The 26,413-nt window shown below is 32.8% G+C and overlaps 1 protein-coding gene across 2 annotated transcripts in view; it reads right to left on the reverse strand.

The window, feature by feature from the left end:
• Nucleotides 1–26,413, reverse strand: part of LOC140450231 (lysosomal alpha-mannosidase-like) — a 142,641-nt gene that overhangs the window by 37,915 nt on the left and 78,313 nt on the right. The window contains exons 8-12 of one of the 2 annotated variants that reach the window (XM_072543741.1): nt 22,662–22,795; nt 19,751–19,979; nt 16,103–16,302; nt 9,355–9,572; nt 4,441–4,643 (exon numbers count right to left, since the gene is read on the reverse strand). In XM_072543741.1, coding sequence (XP_072399842.1) covers nt 4,441–4,643; nt 9,355–9,572; nt 16,103–16,302; nt 19,751–19,979; nt 22,662–22,795 — 984 coding nt within the window. Of the gene's footprint in view, nt 1–4,440; nt 4,644–9,354; nt 9,573–16,102; nt 16,303–19,750; nt 19,980–22,661; nt 22,796–22,819; nt 22,954–26,413 lie in introns of both variants that reach the window. The other variant, XM_072543742.1, reaches the window with a different exon arrangement.

Below are 26,413 nucleotides of genomic sequence, written 5' to 3' on the forward strand. Positions count from 1 at the left end.
CATCGTCGCAACTTTGTTATACGCTTTACAAAAAATACTGGCAACGGCATAAGGCGACACAACACTCAACTGATTTTTTCTAAGCCAGTTTTCTATTTCTTGTGCGTAGTAAGTTTTCAGCGGTGCCATAAAAGCAACATCCAACGATTGCATTTTATGTGTACAATGTGGTGGAAGGCAAATCATCGTCACATGATTCTGTTTGGCCAAATCTGTTAGAGCAAAGTTTGTCGTATGAGAATAGTGACCATCAAGGACGAGAAGAACAGGGTATGCAGCTGAAGGTTTAGTGAATTTTATGAAGTGTTGAAGCCATCTAGTCTGCGACCTAATTATGCGACTGCTCCAGTTGGAGCTCCTAGAATCAACTCTGTTTTCATATTTTTTCTAGGGAAGATTAATAATGGTGGTACGAAAACTCCTGCAGCATTCATGCATGTAAGTGCATGCAGTATGCAGCATACAGTAATCAGCTTGCCCCTTTCTGCTGAAGTAAGTGATGAAACCTGCTTCTTCCCTCTCATCGAAATTACTTTGCTATGTTTGTGCTGAACAATTGTAAGGTCCGTTTCGTCTACATTGAATAAACGTTTTGCAAGGTTATTAAGCTTAAGATATTCTGGTTAATACAGGTCAAAGAACTTGGATACATTTTCAGGAGTAAAAGATTTTACTCGAGCAAATGACATTCCCTGAGGAATATGCATTGAAAGCGTCGGATGCCTTTTCAGAAAGAACCACAACCATTTCTTTCCGGCTGATTTTTGACTTCGCTAAATGGATGTGGTATTGAGTTTCGTATTGCAAGTTGAAATCCCAGTCGTTTTATATCACGCGCTCTTAGTCCGAAATAACGTTGCTCCATAGTTAGGGCATATTCAACCAACTCATTTACTAATTCCAAATGAAGAATAGGTCGGCGGCCAATTGATATCCCGACGAGTTCTTCTGGAGTCTGATTTCACATATCGTTATAAGGTACCTTTTGGTACTCCAAAACCTTTTGAGACCTTCAAATAGCTCACCTCTCTATTTCTTACTGTATTTACAGCCCGTATTATATCATTTGCGTTCCATTTTTTATTTTTTGGCGGCATCTACAAACAAAAAAACACATAAAAATAAAAATTTTACACGGGGTACTATTTTGAGACACTCTCAAATTTGGAACCTACAGGTATCTCAAATTAGGATTTTTCCGTTAAAAATAAAACGCATTTTTGTTGGTTATGTATGCCACACAATTACTGTTTAATTTGCATAAAATATATTAACTGATATTAAACTAACAAAAAAAAATAATTGGAGTAAATGTAATCATCTTACCTTGATGCATTGTAAGTGTTTATAAATCCCGAAAAAAAATTGTGTAATGTGTAAATCAAATTAACGTCGACAAAACAACAAAGGTCACTTCTAAACGTCAACTAAAAGCAGATTTACCACTATTGCACAGAATGATCAGTTTTCAATATTTTCACTATATGTCACCCTATCGCACACAAATATACGACGGTGTCTCAAATTAGGCACCTGTCTAGAATTCGGTGCCTTTCCTCTAATTACTTATATTTAAATTTATTTTTACAAACTTTTGTAATATCTCAAGCTTTAATAAAAATGTTCTTTTTAAAATTGATTTGGGTCAAAACATTATTAATCTATATCTGAGTATAAACTGACACCACAAATTGTATAATCAAAAGAGATATTAAATCATTAGTGTGATTTCATTGACAATTCATTAAATATTGGTGTGTTCCGAAATAAATTTCACGTTTGTCTTACAGATAATTAACGGCAACATAATTTGACGCGAAAAGACAGGTACATTATTTTATTCTATGATTAAATGTCTATTCTCCAGATACTTAACTATCTGTCAGATACGACAACAATTATCTGGAGGTGAAAAGACCAGTCTTTTAATACAAGAAGTTTATTATTTTAAAAATTTAATTTTTAATTCTTGTAAAAGTTTGTCGATCCCAAAAAATTGGCTGCGGATTTGGTGATCGGTAAAAAATATAATACAAAACACGAGTTTGCCAAGCTCAGCGATTCTCCAAAAGTGACTGATTTATTATGAAAGTTATATAACAGACTAAAATATCATTTTGTTGTCGTTCTAGCCATAAATAGGACAAAGACAGAGAAAATTGTGTAAAGTGACTTTAGATTGTAATTAATTGGATCTCCCGTCGCATGGTGACGAGTAAAATCACTAGTATTTAATAAACGTTTAGGGATTGGAAAACTTTCGACATCATGGAACAATACCATCATGCTAATCATGCATATGAAGGGAGCCCACAATTTTCAAACTAGGTCTTTATTAACCTAAAGAACAGTTAACAACCAGTTAGGTACTTACACTTACCACTTAGTTCTGAAGATACTTACAGAAAAAAAAACAGTAAGATATAGCAAACAATTGGTCTTATTATTTGTAGAATACCAGGAAGTGATTGACTCGGTAAACCGAGACAAAATAATTGATGTACTAGTATAAGCTTAATATCAAGTGTAAAATTTTATACTAATATACCAAATTTAAAAAATAAACGTGGACTAAGACAAGGTGATAATATTTCACCAAAACTATTTACAATACTAATGGGATATATGTTTGACAAACTTGAGTGGAAGAACATAGGAATTAACATCGATGATGACAGATTAAATCATTTACGCTTCGCTGACAATTAGCGAGCCACGAAGCGGTTGAAGTTGGGATTAATGTACCGTCTATATGTAATGATGATTATGTGTATTACTAGTTAATAATGAAAGTAATACGAAAGAATCCTCCACGTACATGCAATAACTTGTGAAAACAATCGGGCATCCCCTGGGAACAAGGATTGCCGATCGACACCAGTGCACCAACACAGATTCAAACGCAACCAAAACGGTGTTTATCAAGGCCATTTTTGATGCTTACTTCAATTAATATTAAAAGACTATCGGCGGACAAAGAAGAACTATTGTCTAATATGTGCAGAGAATACGGTGTCGATGTAATACTGGTTCAAAAAACCCATCGAGATACTGCAAGCCGCAGAGCAAGGATTCGGAGTATGAAACTTATACTGGAAAGACCACACGACCAGTACGGTAGCGCAGTATTCGTCACACCAGATATCGACGTAGCTTTCACATTTTTAACACATCAAGATGACATCGAGATGACTACTCACAGTAGAGATAAACTCCTGTACGGCAACGTTCATCTACAAACCGCCAAACACTGACTTTGCTTTTAAAGAACCGAGTAACTTTCAATGACAGTAAATAACATTCTTATTGATTGACTTCAACTGTCACAGTGTCACGTGGGGTTATATCGAAACCGACTCCAAGGGAGAAGATCTAGAAAAATGGGCTGAAAGCGTGAACCTAAAACTTATTCATGATCCAAAACAGTCTGCATCTTTCAACAGCGGAAGATGGCGCACCAACCAGACAATATATTTGTAAGCGACAGGATTGAAGACCAGGTGATAAAAAGCGTTGGAGCAGCATACACCAATAACTTGCTTCTCCAACACGGCAATCAGATACGAAATTGTTCCTTTCAAAAGAAGGTTCAACTTTACTAAAGCAAAATGGGTAAAATTCTCTGAAGCATTGGATCAAGAAGTTTAACAGTTAGAACCGTGCCCTTATTCATACAATAAATTTGTAAAAATCCTAAAACAAATATTACGAAAACATATCCGTAGAGGTTGTCGAACCGAATGCATAGCGGACTCAATGGCGAATCTAAACCCCTACTTAAAATATATGAGCAGCTATTCTAATCTTCTTTAGAAAATTGTAATCGTAGAAAAAATAAACAAAAATCAGTAAGGACACAAACATACTAGTGTATAGGAAAGAAGTCAATTTTAGGTAAGTTTTTTATTCAAATAGGATTTCTAGGCTTTAGAATATGTGCCTCATCATCAGTACATAGGTCTTAGTTTAACTTTACTGTGACTTGACGATGAGGCACATACAGTGAGCCTCGAAAACGGTAGCCTAGAAATTCTATTTCAACAAAAAACTTACCTAAGATTATGAAGATTGACTTCTTTCCTATATACTAGTATTATGGACTCATATTGGCAACCTTTTCATCATAGTACAAAGAAGTTCTAATTCTTCTTAGTTTAGAATTATCTATTAAACACTTTTAAGAGTTCTACAATTAATGGCTAAATACACAACTAAGAAAAGGTGATAAGTGAAAATACCATGACACTCGCAGGACTTTCCTTCCGTGAATATAATAATAACTGATTGAGGAAGATAGTATTTGGTAAAGTAAGTTTAAGTAGATTTAAGTAGGTAGTTAGGTAAAGTTGTAAATTGGAGGAACAATGTCAAAGTAAAACTGTAAAACGTTTTTACTGATTTTTTTTTGTTCAACTATTTTGATAGGTATATATTACTTACTGGTGAGTCATCAATTGAACGTCCTTTGGGTATTCCCTTAGGAATATCATTACTTTCATATTTCTGTATAAAATATGATTTAAAACCAAGAGCGGGAACATCAGCAGCTTTAAAAACTAATTCGTTTTCGGCTAGACTTTTTCTACCAGGAATCTTAAGTAATGAGGCGGGAACAGGAACTATTTGGTTAACTACAGTGGCTCCTAAAACAAAATTATTATATAGAATGGAAACCGCTTATGGATTAAAATTGTTTCTGTCTATGTTTTAAAAAATTATAAAAAACTGCGAAACCCGTCGACTTTTACGTTTTAAACATAAATTTAAATGTACTCATGGTGACTCATGCAAGCTTAGCATAGTTCATAAACTTATTTTTAAAAGAACACGATGTATATTTTTTATATTCTTAAAAGCTCCTTAATAAACTGACCTCAATGAAATATATAATGTAGGATCTATTACTAATATTACAGTGTGAAATTTTGAAATTATACAGTACTTATGGAATAAAATTATTGTTTGTGTCCTTATTTTAGAAAATTTTAAAAAACGCAAGGCTAGCATAGTCCGCCATCTTTATTTTTAATGTAATACCCCGTATATTTTTATGTATTTAAAAGCTTTTTAACAGCTCGACTTTAACAAATTATGACGAAAATTATACATAATTTCAAAATTTCACTTTGCAATATTCATTTCAGACCGTACACAATATAGTGTGTTAGTATCAGGTTGTTTAGGAGCTTTAAATTTTATTAATAAATAAAAATCTGTATAACTGTACGGAAACCTAGGGACTAATAGACCTATTCTTTTTGTTGACGATTTTTAACGTGATTAACGCAAGTCTAGTATAGTCCACCATCTTTATTTTTAATGGAACACCCCGTATATTTTTATGTATTTAAAAGTTTTTTAACAGTAACAAATTATGACGAAAATTATACATTATTTCAAAATTTCACTCTGCAATATTCATTTCAGACCGTACACAATATAATGTGTTAGTATCAGGTTTTTTCTTCTTCTTCATGTCCCCCATCTCCTCTAAGAAGGTTGGCAACCATCATAGCAATTCGCACTTTCGACACCGCTGCTCTAAAGAGGTCAGCAGAAGTGCAGTTAAACCAAGCTCTCAAATTATTCAACCAGGAGATGCGTCTTCTTCCGCGACTCCTTCTACCCTGCATTCTTCCTTGCATTATGAATTGCAACAAGTTATAATGCTTGCCCCTCATGACATGTCCCAGATATTGAAGTTTTCTTACTTTAATTGTATTTAAAACCTCTTTATCTTTTCCCATTCTTCTCAACACCTCGACATTCGTGACTCTATCCACCCAACTTTGTAGCGTTTTAAATTTGTTAATATTTAATATCTATATAATAGTATAAATTCTGTTTTAAGTTTTGTATTCAGTTGTTTCTAAATATAGATGTGTTTGTCTCTGTTACATTCTCAGGTAGAAGATTATTCCGGTTAAAACTAAAAATCGAGTTACAAAGTTAAAATAATCAATATAATACGTGTTATGTGTTATTTCGACGAATTTATTTCCATTTACCCAATTTAAAAGTAAATAATCAAGATGTTTTTTTGTCGGTTCGTTGCTAAGAACGAGGTCAAGGAGGGTAGATTGTTTGTTTAGGTTCATAGACTAAAACTAGCTGGAGACGTGAAGGGAAATTTATTTGGCGTTGAATTTGTAAAATGTAGCAGAGAAGGAGTCAAGCAAGAGATTTCAGAGTAGAGAGATGTTTGGGCGATTTTGAATCGGGAGTCGATTCAAATTTTTTTTTTTGTGTTATGTCTTAAGACCGGTTAAGGTGATAATACTCTTTGCATAATGGCAGTTTAGAACAGAGTAATCATCGTAAGACTTGTGCAGTACACCGGAACTGAAGAAATTTTGGAAAATGATTATATAGGATGTCCCACCAGCTTTGTTGTCGTTTGCCTGCTTTATCCAACCCCATCTGCGTCAGATCTTCGTTCCTGAGCAGATTCCTGAGTATAGAAATGATTTCCTTTTTGTTCCAGTAGAGAGTTTTGTCCTTGCAGCTCCAATTGCAGAGATAGCATGTTTTTTCAAAGTTAAGTGGCAAAGTTTGTGAATTAAGGTAACAATTAACATTTTAATTTTTCCAAATTGAATAGACATTATTTTTGATAAACAATAATTGCTTTCATAAGGATTTGTAATAATTAATAAATTGTAAATTTTATGGTTTAACTTAGCTGTCATTTAAATTGTTTTTTTTTAATTTAATGTTAACATATGACAGCTAGCTTTATTTTTTTCGATATTTATTTGTTTTGTTTGTTTAAAAAAAAGGTTAATCTCTGTGCGGTAACATTTGTAAGTTTTTGTAGTATCTCCAACCCCTGGAGTGTGTAAACAGGCAACACATGTAAGTTTTTTTTGTAATTTTATATTTTGCAACTTTTAATAAGTTTTGTGCAATCTGTATTTTTGATAACTGTTTGTAAGAGAAAAATAAACGTTTGATTTGTTTCTCTGATCCATTTGTTTGTATTTATTTTAGAAAATCTCCTAACCCTTTACGTATTTTTTATTTTAGGGATATTTTTCCTAAATCCAGCAAGTTTAGGATTCTTCGAAGCGGCGTCCTTTCTTTAAAATAGCTAGAAGCCCTTTCTTGTTGTCTTAATTGTCCAGTTGTCCAGGGGATTTGCGTAAGTAACCCCTTTGTTTAATTTTTTTTGTAGCTTCCCAAATCCGAACCCTTGTCGTTCACTTATCCACGACTCCAGCTCTCCAACAACCCCCTGAGTGCCGTTCGCATATGTATCGATTTGTTTTGCTTGCCCTTTCTCAACCCCTTTAGTTTCTGCCCCCAATTTTTCTACTTCCATAATCTTACCCTAAGGTAGGCAAATATATAGCGTTACAACTTATTCTTAATATCCTTCTGTAGTCCCATAACTCTAAGGCTTCCAATCTGTCCGAAACATCTTTCTTTAAAGTCCAAGCCTCCAACCCATAAAACAATACGGAGAACACGTAGCATCTCAGAAGTCTTATCTTTAAAGAAATTGAAATGTTTCTGCTGCAGAGTACTTTTTTCAGTTTCTTGAAAGAATTTCTTGCCTGTCCTATTCTTGCCTTAATCTCTTCTGTGTACTCATTATTTTCGTTAATTATTGTACCCAGATATTTATATTTTTCAACTTTTTTAATTTGTTCTGCATGTATTGTTATGTTTTCTTGGCGCTGTTGGGCTTTTGTAATTACCATAAATTGTGTCTTTTTTGTGTTTAGGGGCGTTTTCTTCACTGACTTCTACCACTCTGTCAACCATTTGTTGTAAATCCTCAAGTTCTTCTAGTGCTTCCTGGATTATTTCCTCTGAAGACTAATTAAACAAAGTAGGAGACAGGACACAGCCCTGCCTGACGCCCCTCTCAATCTGTATTTCATTTGAAAAGACGTTGTTCTCTTTTACCACAGCGATCTGATTATAATAGATAGCGCTAATGATCCTGATGTCTCTCATATTTAAGTTTTTCTTTTCAAATAATTCGATAAGACGGTTATGTCTGACCTTATCGAAGGCTTTGTTGTAATCCAAGAAACACATATATACTGGCTGATTAACATCCATGCACCTTTGCACAAATTGTGTGTCACTTATGTCCTGCTCAAGTTTGTTGTGTATTCTTCGGTGTATAATTTTAAAAATATTTTGAGCGTATGACTTATTAAACTTATTATCCGGTGGTCTTGGCATTCTTTTGCATTTGGTTTTTTTGGTAGTGTTATGAATGTTAACATCAGCCAATCTCTGGGAATGATTCCTGTACTGTATATTGTATTGAATAAGTTGACCAATATTCAAATTTGCTGTTCTTCTATTAACCGTATTATGTCTACAGGTATTTCGTCAGGACCTGTTGCCTTATTGCCTTGTTGTTCTTTGTTCGCTTTATCGCCTCTAATACCTCATCTTCTGTTATGTCTGGGCCGTTGTCGAACTTTTCCTGCTCTAGTACTATCTCAGTCCGTTCGTCTTTAAATAGCTCTTGAATATATTCCTGCCATCTTTTAAGTCTTTCAGGTTGTTTAGGAGCTTTAAATTTTATTAATAAATAAAAATCTGTATAACTGTACGGAAAGCTAGGGACTACTAGACCTATTCTTTTTGTTGACGATTTTTTATCGCTCTTATCACCCGCTCGAATAGCGCAAAAAGTCACCGCCCTAATCAACTCCTCACAGGCTTTCTTTTTCCGAACGGTAATTGAAAACACTAAATTTTTAATTTAGTGATAATATAATCCAAAAGATATAACCCATTTACTTACTCCATAAAAATCCTTATTAACTACACTTTGCACTATTTATTGTATGCAAATTATACCCAAAACCATCCAAAATTTGAAACAAATCTAGGAGTAAATTTAGTAACGCAGTGACCTCTATGGTCTTAAGAACTGTATCCATGGGGGTCTAAAAATGGATACAGTTCCTAAGATCATAGAAAAATTTGTTAATAGTTATGAACAACGCGGCGCATTCAGGGGGGGTAGTTTGGGGGTTACACCCACCCCCCGGCCACTATTCCGACACTGTTACTTACAAATTTTAAGGACTCAAAATGGAGGTGGCATCATAAAAAAAATATCGGTGCCCAACAAAACCCCCCACAGGAAAATTCTAAGTGCGCCACTGGAACAACGACTTCTTCAACAAGTCCGGACTTAATAGGAAGAAGACCTTCAAGATTTGAATCCAATAGTGAATGTATCCTTGTTTTTTTTTAGTTTTTAGTAATAAGTTAGTTTAGAAAAAAAAATGATTCATTGATTTTCATAATATTGTTTGATACAATTTTAATGTTTATAAGGATCTCGTTGGTTTTTATTGAATAAAAAAAATAATTCCAAACCTTGAGGATCCTTGACAGTATATTTGTTTCCTACTACTGGAACTCGTACATGCTTAGATACAGTTCTGCTTAATGGGTTGTAGACTGTTATGACAAAATTGTTGTTGGTTTCCGTAAATGCACATTGACTAATATTTGCCAAGGGACATGTCGTAAACGGTATAGTAGGCACGGGTTCATCGAGGAAATAGCTTCTCATCTTTGGAGCAACTATTTTGCTGAAAAAATAAGTTTGATTTGAACAAATTTATTACTAAAATAAAACTTTCTGTATTAACATAATTAATTATTAAGTGGATAATATAATACAAATGGGTATTGTCCGGGATCCCAGGACCATTTTCACCATTTATTATAACAAGCTAATTTTTCGTGAGTACCTTCATTTTGACGAGACTTTTGTGCTTACGACGCCCAAATTTTCGTTTGTGGTAGCTAATAGGGGCATCTACCTATCAGGGATGAAGTATGTTGATTTGACGATTTTCAAAAATTTATTACTAAATTTTAAAATATTTGTTCTACAATATGCAAGGTTTTATCCAAGACCCCTATTTCAGCATATTTCATTAACGTGGTCATGAAAAATAATTACTAACCATCTGATCTTTTTTCTGTTGATTAGTTAATATTTGTATAATTGAACACCCACATTGTCCTATAAATTGCGTGGAACGTTATTCTGGTCCTACGTTCAAAAGATGTAAAAATACCTAATGTAAAAATAATTACTATCAAGCTGAATCTTCGTGAATAGTTTCGTTTCCATGAGACTCCCAACAATTTCTTCTACGAAAACTCTCGATTGTCTTAGCTAACAGGGGAGCAAGGATATAATGTATGTTGATCTAACGATTCTCAAAAACTTTTTAAAAACTGGGTTTTGTTTGTTGATTCTCAAGATAATTATTATCTAAATTAGCAGAAAAAACTTTGTCCTACAAAATGCAAGGTTTTATCAAAGAGTCTCCTCTTTTCAATATGTGTCATAACCGAGGTCATGAAAAATAATCACTAACAAGTTGATTTTTTTCTGTTGATTTTTTATATTTACATAATTTAACACCCACGTTGTTCTACAAATTGCATGGTACGTTAGTCCTCCAATTAAATACATACCTATTTGAAATAAATGAAATTAAAAATCAATTTAATTTCTAGATTTTGCTATTGGAGCGTAGTAATACTGGTACAAGCACGTTTGCGCAAAGCGTTGCCTACTGTGTATTAGATATTACACCTTATTGCCGAAGAAAACTGTGCAAAGTTGTCACACAAAACAAATAACAATTGCTTTTTCAGCACACGATCGTCATTATTTAGAACGGAAAACACAGGCTCGAATTAAGAAATTTGTGACAAGCTACGACAGAACCGTAATTTAAATTTTATGACGTTAATTTAGTAAATTTAAAATAATTTATTGTATTCTTCAACTAAAAGTACGATACAAAATATGGCATATTAGGTCTATGGTTGCCGTCAATAAGTTAAACCGGGTTCATTTTGCTATTCCTGGATTAACATATTGTACTTTGGAATGTACTGAATTAAAATATAGGATAGAAAAAGAACATTATCTGAAAGTTATACACAATACTAGAAATAGATACGTACATAATAATGGATTAGGATTACTTCCGTAGTGAACATACGAGTAGTCCAAATATTTTTGATAGTTTGAGGTGAAAAACGCCTCATCGTTGCAAATTTGCAGTTATACGGTGCTCTTGTGTTAAATAATATAATTACACTAATCATCATCCAGCCTCAAGAGTCCACTGCTGAACATAGGCCTCTTCCTCATGTTTCCAACCCCGTCTATCTTGCGCCGCTCTCATCCAGTTTTTATTGAGTCTTCTTAAATCGTCAGTCCATCTTGTAGGTGGTCGACCGACGCTTCTCTTGTCTTCCCTTGGCCTCCATTCCAATAACCTCTTTGTCCATCGCCCATCTGTCATTCTGGCTATGTGTCCTGCCCATCTCCATTTTAGTCTGGCTATCTTACACTAATATGCTTTTAAATTGGAAATACAAATAGAGGTATGTCTTAGCTATAAAATCAATAAACAACTGATAATGGAATTTATTAATTGAGTGGAAAATTACTAGAAATAACAAACAAATGTCATTCATAAATGGTTTATTTTTAATTTTCACATAACTAATAAACAAATACAAAGTATAAGATATTCGTGAGTATTTTGTGTATATTGCACGGTTTTTTGACTATTTTAGAAGTAATATGACTGACTTTCAAAGAATAATTTGTTAGCTTTGGATGTTGGATGTCAATACTTCTATTGTTTAGGTGACAGTTTTCCGCAGCTGCAGCCTTCATCACCCCAACATATCTCAATTCCCAATATGGTATCAACAACATGGATTACGCAAACTTTACCAAAACCAAGAAACCAGCGAAATAGTAACAAAAATATAAGAAATGAGAACTACCGCTTAAAGCTTTAAGTTTGTGAAATAGAAGATCAACTGCTAACAATGAGGAAAAAAGTTTGTTCAAATATTTCACTTGAAGAATATAAGAAAGCTACTTTCAGATTTTGTTTATCTACAAAAGTAGAAACTTTTATAAATGTACAAGTGTCACAAACTCTAAAGAAACCAAAAGGGAAGAGATATTCATCTGAATTTACAACCGAGTCTTGGCATGCATTTTACTGGTCCAAAGAGATGTTTTTGATCGTCTTGTGCAAAGAGATGTTTTTGATAGTCTACTTTATGCGACACTATAAAATAAAATTAATATAGACAAAGCATTAAGTTATCCTCTAGCTACTATTTCGTTTTCACTCTGCCATACCTACTAATGCATCAATTTGTAAGACTCAGAAATATGTGGTCATTAATGAATTACTAGAATATCAAATTGAAATCGTAAATCCTCTAGAAGCAGACATTCACTTAGTTGATGGATTTTATTCATTACTTACGCTGAAGAACGTTCCAGACAGTTGTGGTAAAATCTCGAAACATATATGAAAAATACTTATATATAATAGAAACGAAGTGCATATTATATTTAACAAGTACAAAGATCCCAGTATTAAAGATTTTGAACATAATTTGATAGGTGAAGAGAATACAAATTAAGACGTCATACACCGAAGGCACTGAAAATAGCAACAACCAGGTTTAAACCAAGAGTTTCTCAGAGGACTAAAACAAGGAAATCTGGTTTTGCTTCTCAAGCCTGGGACACCCTCCGATTCAGCATCCTCTTACAGGCCAATATGCCTCCTAGACTGCCTTGGCAAATTTTATGAAAATCTTGCCAAGAAGAGGCTGAAAGACGTATTGGCAAGTAAGAGAGCTCTATTCAACCAACAGTTCGGATTTACAAAAGGTCGATCAGCAGTCGATCCCGCGATCCGGATCAGAGACGAGGTAAAACACGACATTCGACGACAAGATGACATTCGGCCAGCATATACAAGAAGCATGTCGGAAGGCAGAAAAGAGGACCTCGGTCCTGCAAAAGATCATACCGAATATGGGGGGTCCCAGATCATACAAGAGGATGGTAATGTTACAATCCATGCTTCTTAAAGCACAGAGAAAACTTGATGCATACTTGATCAGAGTATGCAGTGTCTACAGAAACGCATCAATCATTGGGTTAGGCGTAATCGGCTGAATCCAACACACATGGGAAACCTTCCCAAACGTCTTTGAAAGATTCTCACCTTCCCAACCGTCTTTGAAAGATTCTCACCTCCCAAAAAAAGAACAGAAAAACGAATTAACTTGAAATTTCTAATGTGAAATTTGGCATTGTTTTTTCGAAACAAGCTGATTAGATAAGACGAAAAGCTCGGGTTCGTTCGGAAAAATATTCCCATGAGATTTTTTTGCATAATCACTTTTATAAGATACCCCATAATAAGGTTCAAGACGTCGCCCAGGCGAAAAGTTGTTCAATTTTTTTAATCATTCTGAATAAACTAGGTCTCTATCGGACATAAATCAAGTTTAAACCTTGTTCTATCATTTCCCGATAAATATTTTATGCTTATTTCATCTCAAAACATTGTTTTTTAATTTTTAATGAAACACTTATGACAGAACGGGCGCTCGAGCTGCGGCGTGTATAAGAGGGAGAAACAAGATTATTGGCACAAATTGCTGGTTTGAATTCTGATTGTACAAATGAGCGCCCGCCCTGCCATACGCGTTTCATTAACAATTAAAAACAATATTTAAAAATAACATAAACCTAGAATTTTCATCAGGAGCTGATAGAAGAAGGCTTGAACTTGAATATAGTCGCTTGATGATTTCAAATATATATTTTACTTGTGATTTTGAGCCTAGAAAATCGTAATTTTGCTTTTTTTCAGTTTTAAATTATTTATAACTCGAAAACTCTCAACTTTAGAGAAAACTTAGAACAGATCTTTTTTCATATTAATTCAAAAAACCTTAAAAAATTTGCCCGGTTCGAAAAAATTGATTGTTACAGTTTGTTAAAAAAAAATTGTTTAAATAAATTTGAACAACTTTTCGTCTGGGAAACACCTTAAACCTTATTCTGGGTTATCTCATGAAAGTGATTATGTAAAATAATCTTATGGGAATATTTGTCCGAACGAACCCGAACTTTTCGCCTTGTCTAGATCAATATCAGCTAGAATTGATGAGGTAGCTACTACACGTACGCAACTTTCTAATCGAGAATTACTCAGTTTTGATCGGTGGTCATTTTTGATTATTTTTAGGATAGAAATAATTTTTTTCAAACATACGTTCTTCCGAACAAAGACATCATTTACTTTGCATTTTTCGTCAAAAGCGGAAATTTATCAGGGCTCACATAAAATTTATAAACATTTTCAATGTTTACTAAGAAAAATACATTTTTTAAGTGTGAAAGTCTTCGGGATCTGCATCCACATCTATATTAAATGGCGAGGAAAACATTTTTATAGAAACCAATATCTTCTCAGCTTTGAACATTTGGAATCGTAATTGAAATTCGTTGATTAAAAGGTCTATATATTGTACGTATTTTCGAGAAGTAGTAACGTTTTCTTTTTCGAAATGTTGAAAGTGACACATTATCCTGCGCATTATGATCATTGAGATGCTGAGTCACGTCGATAAAAAACCCAAAGTCGCACATCCATTCTTTATTACCAAAATGAGGAAAAATATATTCCTTTATATTCAAGAACAATTGCATTTCGCTTTTTAAGTTGTATATTCTTTTTACCATTGCATCTCTACTAAGCCAACGTACTTCGGTTTTAAAATCCACGTCGCCATATTAAGCTTCTAATTCTTTTAGGAATTCTTTAAATTCACGGTGATTTAACGCGCACTACTTTATAAAATTGAATAGTATAATATTTATTGGTAAAGTTTGTTTAGCAGTAAATGGTTGACTTCAATTAGTACCGAATATAAACATCCTGGGTTAACCGATAATAGTATAAAAGGCCCAGTTTCAGGTAACAATGGTTTACCTGAGGTACAAGGTCTTAACAATGGGCCAAGTCAGATAAATTTAATAATATTTACGACCGCACTAATTGAAGTCAACCATTTTCTGCTAAACAAACTTTACTGTGACATGTGGCAAACTCAATATTTTCACACCACAATGTTATTGGTAAATTATGTAATGGTTAACGAATATTTCCCTGACTGTGACCTTTTTAATGTATTGAAATAGCCTTCCCTATACTCCTACCTCCATGCTTGACATTGTTCGTGATACGTCTGTCCATATACCAATATTCTTTTCTAATAAAATTGAAAAATTTTCCAACAGACTTTACTTTATCGTACAGGTCTTTGCTGGTTGGAGTCCCTTGCATTGAAATCAGTGAAAACAATTCTTCGGTAATATTAAATTTGGTGTCAATACCACGTAAAAATATAGCCAGTTGTGCTGTATCGCTAATATCGCAACTCTCATCAAGTGCCAAAGAACAGTATTCGAATTTTGCAATGATTTCACGAACGTATGTGTTTTTGTTTTATATTCGGTTGTATTTATATTTTATAACGAAATATTGATGGGAGAAAGTCGATAAAATAAATTCAATTTTAGAAATGCTTCACTGGCCACATAAACATGTTTAATGGGCCGCACGTTGCTCATCCCTGTTGTAGAATATTATTTTATTTGTATGAAATATACACTTGACACTTACCTATCACGTGAGATCTTTGTCCTACAGTTACCAATAAAAAAAAAATGGTTTTGTGGTATTAACAACACTTTTAAACGTGGGACCAGAATAACGTGCCATGCAATTTGTAGGACAATGTAGGTGTTAAATTATATAAAGATTAACTAACAGAAAAACAGAATTTATACAGAAAAAAAATGTGGTTAGTAATTATTTTTCATGACCTCGTTAATGATATACGAATATGTTGGAAAGGGGGACTCTTGGATAAAACCTTGCATTTTGTAGGACACATTTTTTTTGTGCTACTCGTCAAATTAGCTTGCAATAAATGGTAAAAATGGTCCTGGGATCCCGGGCTAGAAGGATAGGGTAAGAGAGAAATAATTTCAGGATCCCACTAGAATTTAGTACTGGGAAATATAGTAAAATTAATGATTCGTTTCATTGAACAGCTTTTTTAAAGACTAGTTTTAAATAATAAAAACGCAAATAGCAGGTATTTTACTAAAAATATTGTAAAACATTATTTCTTATCATCATTTGATTATATCGGAAGTAATTAATAAATAATTGATATGGTTTTAATATACCTTAGCGCTGTTGCAGTTATCCATTCACACTCTTTGATTCCGTTGGACAGTATTCTGGCATAATCGTTGGCAACATGTTGCTTTTCAGTTCCTGTGATTGCATCATGATGTTGCATTACTCCCATAGCTTCGCGAAGAGCATTGAGGTCAACTTTGTCGACTGGATCTAAGTCAGCTAAAGCATAAAGCTGTTTGCATATCTGAAAATGAATAGTTAAAATGTTAACATTAGTTTAGAATAATTACTAAAATAGAAAGTATGTATATAACAAAAAAAAAAAGGATTTTGCAGAACATGTAATATATATGAACACGACATAGACATAATTTTTATTTTTCCCGTCTGATACATTTTTTTTCTCAATAAATTTTCACTGATTTTGCAGAATGAATCCCAAGTAAAAATAGATACTATAATGACTTTAACTACTTTCACAACTACCAACAGTTTTGGTGCACGAGATTATGGGCTATTCATTATGTAGGAATTAAAGTTCCTTTTCTAATTTAGAAAGAAACTTCAATGTTAAAGAGATTTTAGTGTTTTATATGGTCAATGGTCCCCCAGATATGAAAAAACCGCGGAGTGCTACTATTTAAAGGGGTGCATTTGTGAGAAAGGAGTCAATTATATTTACCTTTCGTAAATATACATGTACAGAAAAGTTGTTTATAATAAAATTTTCTATCGAAATATCACCTTTAGACTAAAAAATATATTTTGAAAACGAAGTAAACAAAAACACGAAAACACTCGATTTTTCTTTTTTGTCCCCATACATTTTTCCCAAGGAGATATAGATACAGGCATTGCTTCACAGAAAAAAATTTTCTATTCTTTCTCTTTAAAATGGTGTTTGACAGAAGTCTTTAAGATTCACAGTATTCGAGATACGATTTTTTAAAGTTCGCCACTAACACTATTTTTGCGCCATTTTCCCTATTTTTTCGAACATATTGCTTTATAACTTTTTTCTGCTCAGTTTTAGGTATATGAGTCGCCTATTATCAAAGTCGCCAATCTCCACCTTGACCAATTTTACAGCAACCGCGAAATTTTGTGGTAGCTTTATTTCGGTTACGATTAGCCTAGTTATTATAATTTTTGTTGTAATTATGTAATGAGGATTTTGTTTCACACATATTTTTTATAGTCTGTCAAGTATCTACTAAGAAAGTTCAAAAACAAAAATGAACATTGGCGATTGTGATACAATACCACAGAATAAATAACAAGTGTTTTATTATTCGGTGCTAATACTGTAACTTTGGTTAGTTTAATACAAATTTCGCTGCCTTCAAGTCATTTGAAATGGGTCTAGTTAAATCAAAAGTCATTCTTGCCAAAATTAATTTTATTTTAATGAAATTTTAACGAAATTATACAGATAGTGCTACATTTTCTTCACTTTGTCGACCACAGAATGAGTCTTCGTGGTTAGGTACGCTAGGTAGATCCATGTTCTGTAAAGGTGCTGTGTAGTATTCCAACCTTGGAATTTGGACCCAAGTGTCTCCAAAATGAATTTCAAGTAAATTCTTGACGTCTTTTAACTTCTCCCGACTGACCTTTTGTATATTGTTAACTTTAAGTATGGTAGGCTTGATACGAGATATCCTTTCTTTAATCTCGGTTACGCTTCGAAACACTCGTTAAAACGTTGAAATTTAGATCACCCTTCACCAAAATGTCTCCAGGTTTTTTGCTTGATCGCTTCAGATAAAGTAATTTACATTCGGTAAGTGTAAAATGCCACTGTCTTATAGCTTTAATGAAGCTATCGGCCTCGGTCTTCCAGTCGAAAAAGTTAATATCTTATTTTGCGCAGCAGATGATAGTGAAAGGTTTTAGGTAGGTAATTGTAAATATAATGAGAACCGACGTCTGTATACCAGCACGGCACCTAAAGAACAAGAAACATCATAAAGTTTAAAAATGTTTTTTCTGATTCTTATTATTAGCTAAGATGGGATATTCCTACCTGTTGCACTTGGTCGGGGTTCCTTTATACTAAACCTTGTTCTTTAAATTTCATCAGGAATTACTTTGTGTGCTCTTAATAAAAGCTAGCAACTTTTTTATAGGTAGTATAAGGATTTAACGGTATATATCGACCTCATTCCACTAACCATTTCATATTCACAGTAGTGTGGCGGTTTTTTCTTAACTTCACATAACTGCACCCACCTTATCCATGTTGTAGAATTGTTTCCTCAACGGTCGGTGTTTATTTCAATTTCTGCCTTGCTGTTGAAGCATCTGTGCTTGCCAATAGTACAAAAAATACATTTCGGCTTGAAAAACGCGAAATGTTGGATCAGGCTATATAATTTACTTTACCTAGGAGCCTTGTTATTCATTATTTAGGATATAAACTTATTCCTTAAATGGTATGAGCGTGTTAATTTTCAAGTGAAGTTTCTCCCCCAAGAGTATTATTTGTTGTTTGATTATTAACTATCTACTCAAAAATATAAATTAACTACAGCTTAATAATATGTACGAGTAAAAAAAGTATTAAGTATGATCGCAGAATATAGAAAAATAACTACCGAAAAATTTAAAACCGTAAAAAAGTATTAGACTGAAGAAAAATATCTCTTTTCAGACTTAAGAGAGTATAGTGATTGTCGGGATATCGTGTATGTCCGTCTCCATAAACTTTTATATTACCTCTAAGTAACCGTTTTTGTTACAGTAAATCGCTTTAACCAATTAAAAGACTCCTCAGAGAATAATATTACAGAGAAGATGTAAGAAGGTACGATCCCTTAAAGATAAGCCTAACCGAAGGTACAATAAGAAGTCCAGAGAAAATCTACAAGCAGTCACAGTCATTAGTAAACAGTCCATATTTGCATTCAGAGATCTTGTCACCTTGAAGTGCTTTTAGAAACAACACAAAGTCACCAGAATTTCACGAAACGTAAGTTATTGTATATATTTCTTTATTCGTGTAAATTTTGCCAGAAAACACAAATCGCCAATCAAGAAGACCAAATTTGTGATTATAAGTAGAAACAAGTAGATGGAAATAATTTATATGACTTACTTGGTTAAATTTATTTATTTATTTACTCCATATTGCTATACGGAGTGGAAACATGAACACTCGGAATTACAAGTACGAGGCGTATAGAAGCCTTTGAGATGTGGGTTTTTCGAAGGATGCTGAAGATCTCTTGGACAGAGCACGTGGCCAACAACGAGGTGCTAAGAAGAATGGGTACTGAGAGAGAACTCCTAAATATTGTAAAAAACAAAAAAACGAGTTATCTAGGACATATTTACAGAGGAGAAAAATACAACTTCCTACGACTTATAATGGAAGGGAAAGTGGAAGGAAGAAGAGGTCCAGGAAGAAGAAAATGCTCCTGGTTGAAGAATGTAAGAGACTGGACAGGCATGGACACACATTTGATACTAAGAACAGCACAATTTGCTGTAGTTATAGCCAACTTTCAGTACTGGAGAAGGCACCTTAGAAGAAGACTTGGTTAAAATTACTTACAAAAAAAAAACACAGCCAGTGAAATTAAACTGGAAAGAGTCCAAAATTCATATTTATTTATTATCATTTATCTACAGTACCTATCAAATAAAATGATATTATTTATTAATAATAACTTTTTGACATTTCATCTTACCTGTAAGAAATTATTTCCTTCTCTCTCAAACCTTTTGAGCGTGGGCCTGGAGGTAAAGTAACCGGTCCAAAAAGCGTGAGGATCGGACGCATAAGGGAAGAAATCGTCTTGCTTAACAAACCATTTCTTCTTTCCTTTAGTTTCATCATATATAGCTTTGACATAACAAGATGGTGTAGAGTAAATAAGATTATATCTGGAGCCATTAGATTGACGGGCATTTGCGTAGCTAAAAGATAAAGGAGAATAAAATTAGAACAATATTCGACGTAGTAAACAGCTGCAATAATTCGTGTATATATATATATATATATATATATATATATATATATATATATAATATAATAGGAATATCCTGAATTGTGAAAAGTCTTCCAGAATACCTCGAATATATAGCCTACCCAAAGCTCGCAAACCCTACGTCCCATTGTCAGTGCGTACAAGAGCTCTACACAACCATTGGCTAAGTACTTGGCCAAAACTCTACAACCTCTCGCCAAAAATGCTTCATCCTTCGTCAAAAATTCTTTTCATTTCATCGAATTTCTTAAACAATACCCTATTTCACCGTCAGATATTTTAGTAAGTTTCAATATCGTTTCACTCTTTACAAACATTCCTATAGACGAAACTCTAAACATTCTGAAAACTCAATACTAGTATCCAGCAAGACCACTTATCTCTAGTTAAACATTGTATGTCCAACCTTCCAAAATTAATTCTACAGACAAATAAATAGTGCCTCAATGGGCTCCCCACTATCTCCAGTAATTGCCAATATCTTTATGGAAGATTTCGAGACCAGAGCACTATCCACATCAATGCTCAAACCCACATGTTGGCTACGATATGTTGCCGATACATTCGTCATTTGGCTCCATGGCAGGGATGCTTTGGTGTCTTTTAAAACCCATCTAAATGGTATACATCCTAGTATCCAGTTTACAATGGAGGTAGCAACTGATTCTTCCCAACCGTTTCTCGACGTTATTATAAAGAAAAACCAATCCCAAGGTTTTCATCACCCTGTTTATCTAAAACCCAACCATACCAACCATAGCATCGTTACTTGCATGCCAACTCTCATCATCCCCCTTTACAAATTAATTCAGTCACTAATACGATTGTCCCAGATTAATAAGCCTTTGCGATGATGCAAGTAGACCCGCTGAGCTAGTTTAAAACAAGCCCTCATCCAAAACAGTTACCATGAAAATCACATCAACAGGAGCATCCACAGACATCAATCTCCCACTCAATCTCAACTCAAAGACTCAGACTCTCATCTAACGAAAGCTTTTCTTCATCAAAAGTGTCACTGATAAAATCGACAAAATTCTTAAATCAAGAGATATAAAGACAATATTTACCCCTCAACAAAAATTTGGATCTCTTGTCCGATCAATCAGAGACAACACTCCAAATGAACACGGAGTTTATGAAATTCCTTGCGCAGACTGCCCCCGATCCTATATAGGCCAAACCAATCGTAGAATCCAAAATAGGATTTATGAACATTAAAATTCTGTTCGCAATTCCGACTCAATTTCAGCTATAGGTCAACACCATCTTCATACAGGTCACAAAATTGATTTTGAAAACTACAGAACCATAGCCCCCTTGGTTTATAGAAACCAAGGTTTATAGAAACTTTGGTTTCTATAAACCAAGAATTATCCATTTTTTTTACCATGCGCTTATTATATTTGGACGGAATGTTAATAACACACGCAATTTTTAAGTCACAATATTTAAAATCGCAGTCAAATACAAATTTTAGAATGTCAGTTGATTAATGTTAATGATTTCAATTGTGTGCAACGCTAACCTGACCAAAAATGAGTTTCAATTGAGCAAGCGTATATTAATCTTTTTTGACTTTCATTAGAGACATCTTCGCCATAGTTTCCTATAGTTGAATCATTTTAAGTTCTTCCTTGCATTTAAGTGGCCCATCAACTCCCACTATGGTACATTTATGTCCGTAGAAGTTAAGGATGACAACTATTATTCGTTTATTATTTACCAATTTGTTAAAATAAAAAAAATATAAAACAAAAAAAAAACACATACATGCAACAAATCATAACCATTCTCTAAACTTTGTAGTAAATAACTATATTTATAAACTTACTACATGTTTGCTTCTCTTTTAGCAAACAAATGCCTTAACTTAAACTGGAGTTATCGATGGGTTATTGCTGACTATCAGTTAATAATGATAAAAAAGACAAACTTGGTCTAGGTAAAAGAAAAACATCATGGCTAAAGCAGTTACGTCAATAATAATGAGTTTGTATCAGGCCTTTATTTCGAGCAAGTATATAAAATGAAGATCATGCAGTTAGTTGTCAATAATATAAGGGACCTTAAAGCTTGAAGAAAAAAAATATTAAAACAAAAAAATCTACTATGAACAGTTTTTTTCAGTGTTTTTCTCGATACATGAAAAAAATAATAAGAAATCAAATTCCTGTCTATACTAGTTTAAGGGAAATAAATCTAAGGAATATAGATTAAGTGCAGAGACTTAGAGGGTCTGGACACATTGCTAGGATGTCAGAACACGAATACAGAACACGAAGAGATTAACATTTTTAAAACCAGAGGGCTGAAGGAGTAGAGGACTACCACGAAGGAGATGGATTGATGATGTGGAAGAAGACCTACAGATTTTAAGGGTCAGAAGATAGAGGGAAATTGCCAGGAATCTATAGGAGTGGCGACTTTTTTGTGAGCAGGTTAAGATCGGTTTGTCATGCCACTTATGATGAATATAGAATAATTATTAATGAACTAAAAATGAAAGACAAACACAAAAATACACAAAAAACATATACATGCAACACGACGACAGCCTCTGTTGAAGCTACGAGACAAAGCAAAAAGCGGACTATCTTTCTCTACTTACGAAATCAATTTATCTAAGTTTTTGAACCAAGTTGCGGCGTCTTGGTAATTGAAGTCTTCACCCATGGTTATAATTAGGTTGTGGGTGTCGTAAACGCTTGTCATGTTATCGAGAACTCGAAAGAATTCATTAACCTACAAAAAGAAAAAAATACGAACCTTATCAGTTTGTCTAAATTGGTAAACCAAGTGGTCGCATCTTGGTAGTTGAAGTCTCCTCCCATGGTGACGATAATATTATTGGTGTTATAATACTGACTTTGGCGGCCCATTAGGGCAAGGAATTGGTCTACCTAGTGCATGTATAAATTGTTATTGATGAATAAGAAAATACAAATAGGTTTAATGAATAAAAAAAAAATAAGAAAATTAGTGTTACATAACCTTCTTCGTTTTTTATCTTTGATTTTTTCTTTATCGTATAAAAATATATAGGATCTCCTATAAATATATAGGAGGAACTTTGTAAACACATGATGTTTCTAAAAATACTCTAATATATTGTTGAAGGAGAATTGTCATTTAATTTTAGGACTAAAAGTTCGTATAGACATGTGTTATACGTTTTGTCGTTATTGATACACAGGGTATCGAATTTTTTGTAAAAAATGTGCATTGTAAGTGAAATTTATTGAAATTTTTGAAGTTATACTTCTATACGCGCGGTCGACGTTGGAAATTTACACGGAAGTGAATCGGTGAAATCATTACATATGTAATATATGAGTAAGAGAGAGACGGAAGATATATTTTCTCTCTCTTTCTCTTTTTCTTTCTTTCTTAATATTATATATACAGGGTGGTCCTTAAGTAATTGTACAAGTGAAAACCGTAAATTCTACACTTTAAAATATTACGATTTAAGCCAACTTGCTTTAATAAAATGTTGATATTAAGAAAGATACAGGGTGTTAAAGTGGAAATTTAAAATTCTATTTTTCGCTATAACTTTTACGTTTGTAAATATTTTTGGACAAAAATTTATAATTGGATGCTTTAAAGCAGGATAAATTATAATTTTATAAAAACTTTAATGTAACTTATAGAAGGCGCCACATCTACCACATGTGTGGCATAGATTTGCGCTTAATTTTTTTGCTCTTAAAGTTAGCTCTATTTGTGTTAAAAAATATTAAAGATATATTATTTTTACAAGGAAAAGGTATACTTGTTGATAACCTCAAAATTTAACCGTTTTCGAGATATTCGCATTTTATAAGTCAGCTGCATAATAATTCTTAGTTGTAGTATTTGTGCGGTGAAGCACTGAATACCTGTAGATAAGCATAATTCACAGTTTATTCTTATTACAACAACTCAAAGATGATAATGTAACATTACAAAATTTTTGTTATGGCTGCTAAATGTCTTATAAAAATATTCTTCATCTTCTTCTTTAGGTGCCGTGTCCGTATTCAGACGTTGGCCGTCATCATATTTACAATTTCCCTTTTATATCGCTTCTTAAGTTTCCATACCTACTGGAGTTGTATTACTTTTTCCCTATTGTAAAATGCTGAAAACCCAAAATATGTGGTTTATGAAAGATGGTACACCACCACATTCTAGAGAGAAGGCAGTGAGAACATACTTAAATATAACTGTTCTGAACGTTGTATTTATCGTGGCAGTAATATTCCTTTGCAATGTGGTGAGATATTGACATAATTATTTATAATTATAATACATAATTATTTAATTTATAAAACATCCCAAAAATACTTATCATTCATTACGTAAATTATTTAACCATTTTTATTAGGACAATTAGAAACTAAAGCCCAGGTATTGAATAACACATATGTGTCTTGTTTCATAATACTTTTGCTACAAATCTAACCAGAAAGACTCAGCATTTTTACAAAAACATCATCGTTGGCCTAATAACCGATATTGTTATAAATATAGTAAACACACAGGTAATTTAGTTCAGCATAATATTAGTTCGTTAGTTAATCATAATAGACCATTTGTTCGAGATGTAATTATAGTTACTCGTAAGCTGTAACGTAATCATATAAATAAGTAATGACATCTATATTCTGTGTTTATGTAAGTAACCAATGAATCAAATACATCACAGTTTAACCTCTGCCACAAATAAGATGTAGTTCCATAATATACCATTAGGTTTGGATATGTATCCAAAAGAATATATTCATCCATTATACATTATAGCCACCACGTAGCCCAGAATTTAATCCGCTTGATTTTGGTGTATGGGGCGTATTAAAACAACGTGTCTATAAGAATTCAATAAACATTCGCAACCAACTATGATAAGAAATAAATACTGCAGCAGTTTCTTTAGAACCAATGATGTTATTTAACATGAGACGTAACGAGACGATCTTTTATGTAATATATTGACAAATGAATTAAAGAAAATGGTGGACATATCGAACACTTACGTTGACAAAAGTTATGTTATTTAGTTTAACTATTTCTTAATTTGGTTTGTAAACAAAATGTTTTGATTATGACTTTAATTTAACATAAAACGTAAAATGTTTGATGTAAAATCCCTATTATTCTGTTTTTGTCAAATCCTGTTATTAATTATCCTGCTGATATATTTATTTTATTTAATATTTCGTTAACTATTGACTTTAGTTAAAGGTATTTTATACCAAAATTTAGATTTATTAATGTTTTTGTCTATTTTTAATTCTTTGCTTGGAGTAATTGCCTTAAATCAGAATTATGCAGCTGATTTGTAAAATGCGATTATCACGAAAACTGTTAAGTTTTGAAGTTATTAAGAAGTATACCTTTTTTTTGTTAAAATAATGTATCTTTAATATTTTTTATCAAAACTACAGGTAACTCAAATAGCAAAAAAGTTAAGTGCAAATTTATGCCACATATGTGGCATATGTGGCGCCCTCTATCAGCTACATCAAAGTGTGCATCAAATTATAATTTCTCATATTTAAAAGTACATAGTTGTAAATTTTTGTGCATAAATCTTTACAAACATAAAAGTTATAGCGAAAAATAGAATTTAAAATTTGCACTTTAACACCCTGTATCTTTCTTAATATCAACATTTTATTAAAGCAATTTGGCTTAAATCGTAATATTTTAAAGAGTAGAATTTACGGTTTTCGTTTGTACAATTACTTAAGGACCACCCTGTATATATATATATATATATATATATATATATATATATATATATATATATATATATATATAATATTATATTATATATAATATATATTAATATTATTATTTATGTGATATGTTTTGTATTATTTATTAAATGTTCATAATTATTTTAGGCTTTTGTATTTCAAAATAATAATTACAATAAATCACTGTATGACCGAGAACTGTCAATTTTGAATTACGTTAGTGTCATGTCTAATTGGAAAATTTCTTACGTGTTTGGTTTGTACGTTGGTATATGTGAGCTCGAATCCCAATATGAATTTCCTTTTTTATTTTTGAAATATTTAAAAACCCCACGTTAGTCTTATTAAATATATGTAATATACGCAAAAATGCTAAAGAAAATTTACAACATAATCCGAGTTGTTGGTTTTTTATTTTTATCTTCCACAAAAAATTTTTGATGTTATACTTCTATACGCGCGTTCGACGTTGGAAATTTATGTGTATTCGTATATATTGAGTGAATCGGCAAAATCATTACATATGTAAGATATAGGTAAAAGAGAGACTGAAGATATATTTTCTCTCTCGAGAATAAAAATGTTCCATGTAAACATATTTAATATTTATTAATAT

The sequence above is a fragment of the Diabrotica undecimpunctata genome, chromosome 9 (assembly GCF_040954645.1).
Source record: "Diabrotica undecimpunctata isolate CICGRU chromosome 9, icDiaUnde3, whole genome shotgun sequence".
In the NCBI taxonomy this organism is placed as follows: Eukaryota; Metazoa; Arthropoda; class Insecta; order Coleoptera; family Chrysomelidae; genus Diabrotica; species Diabrotica undecimpunctata.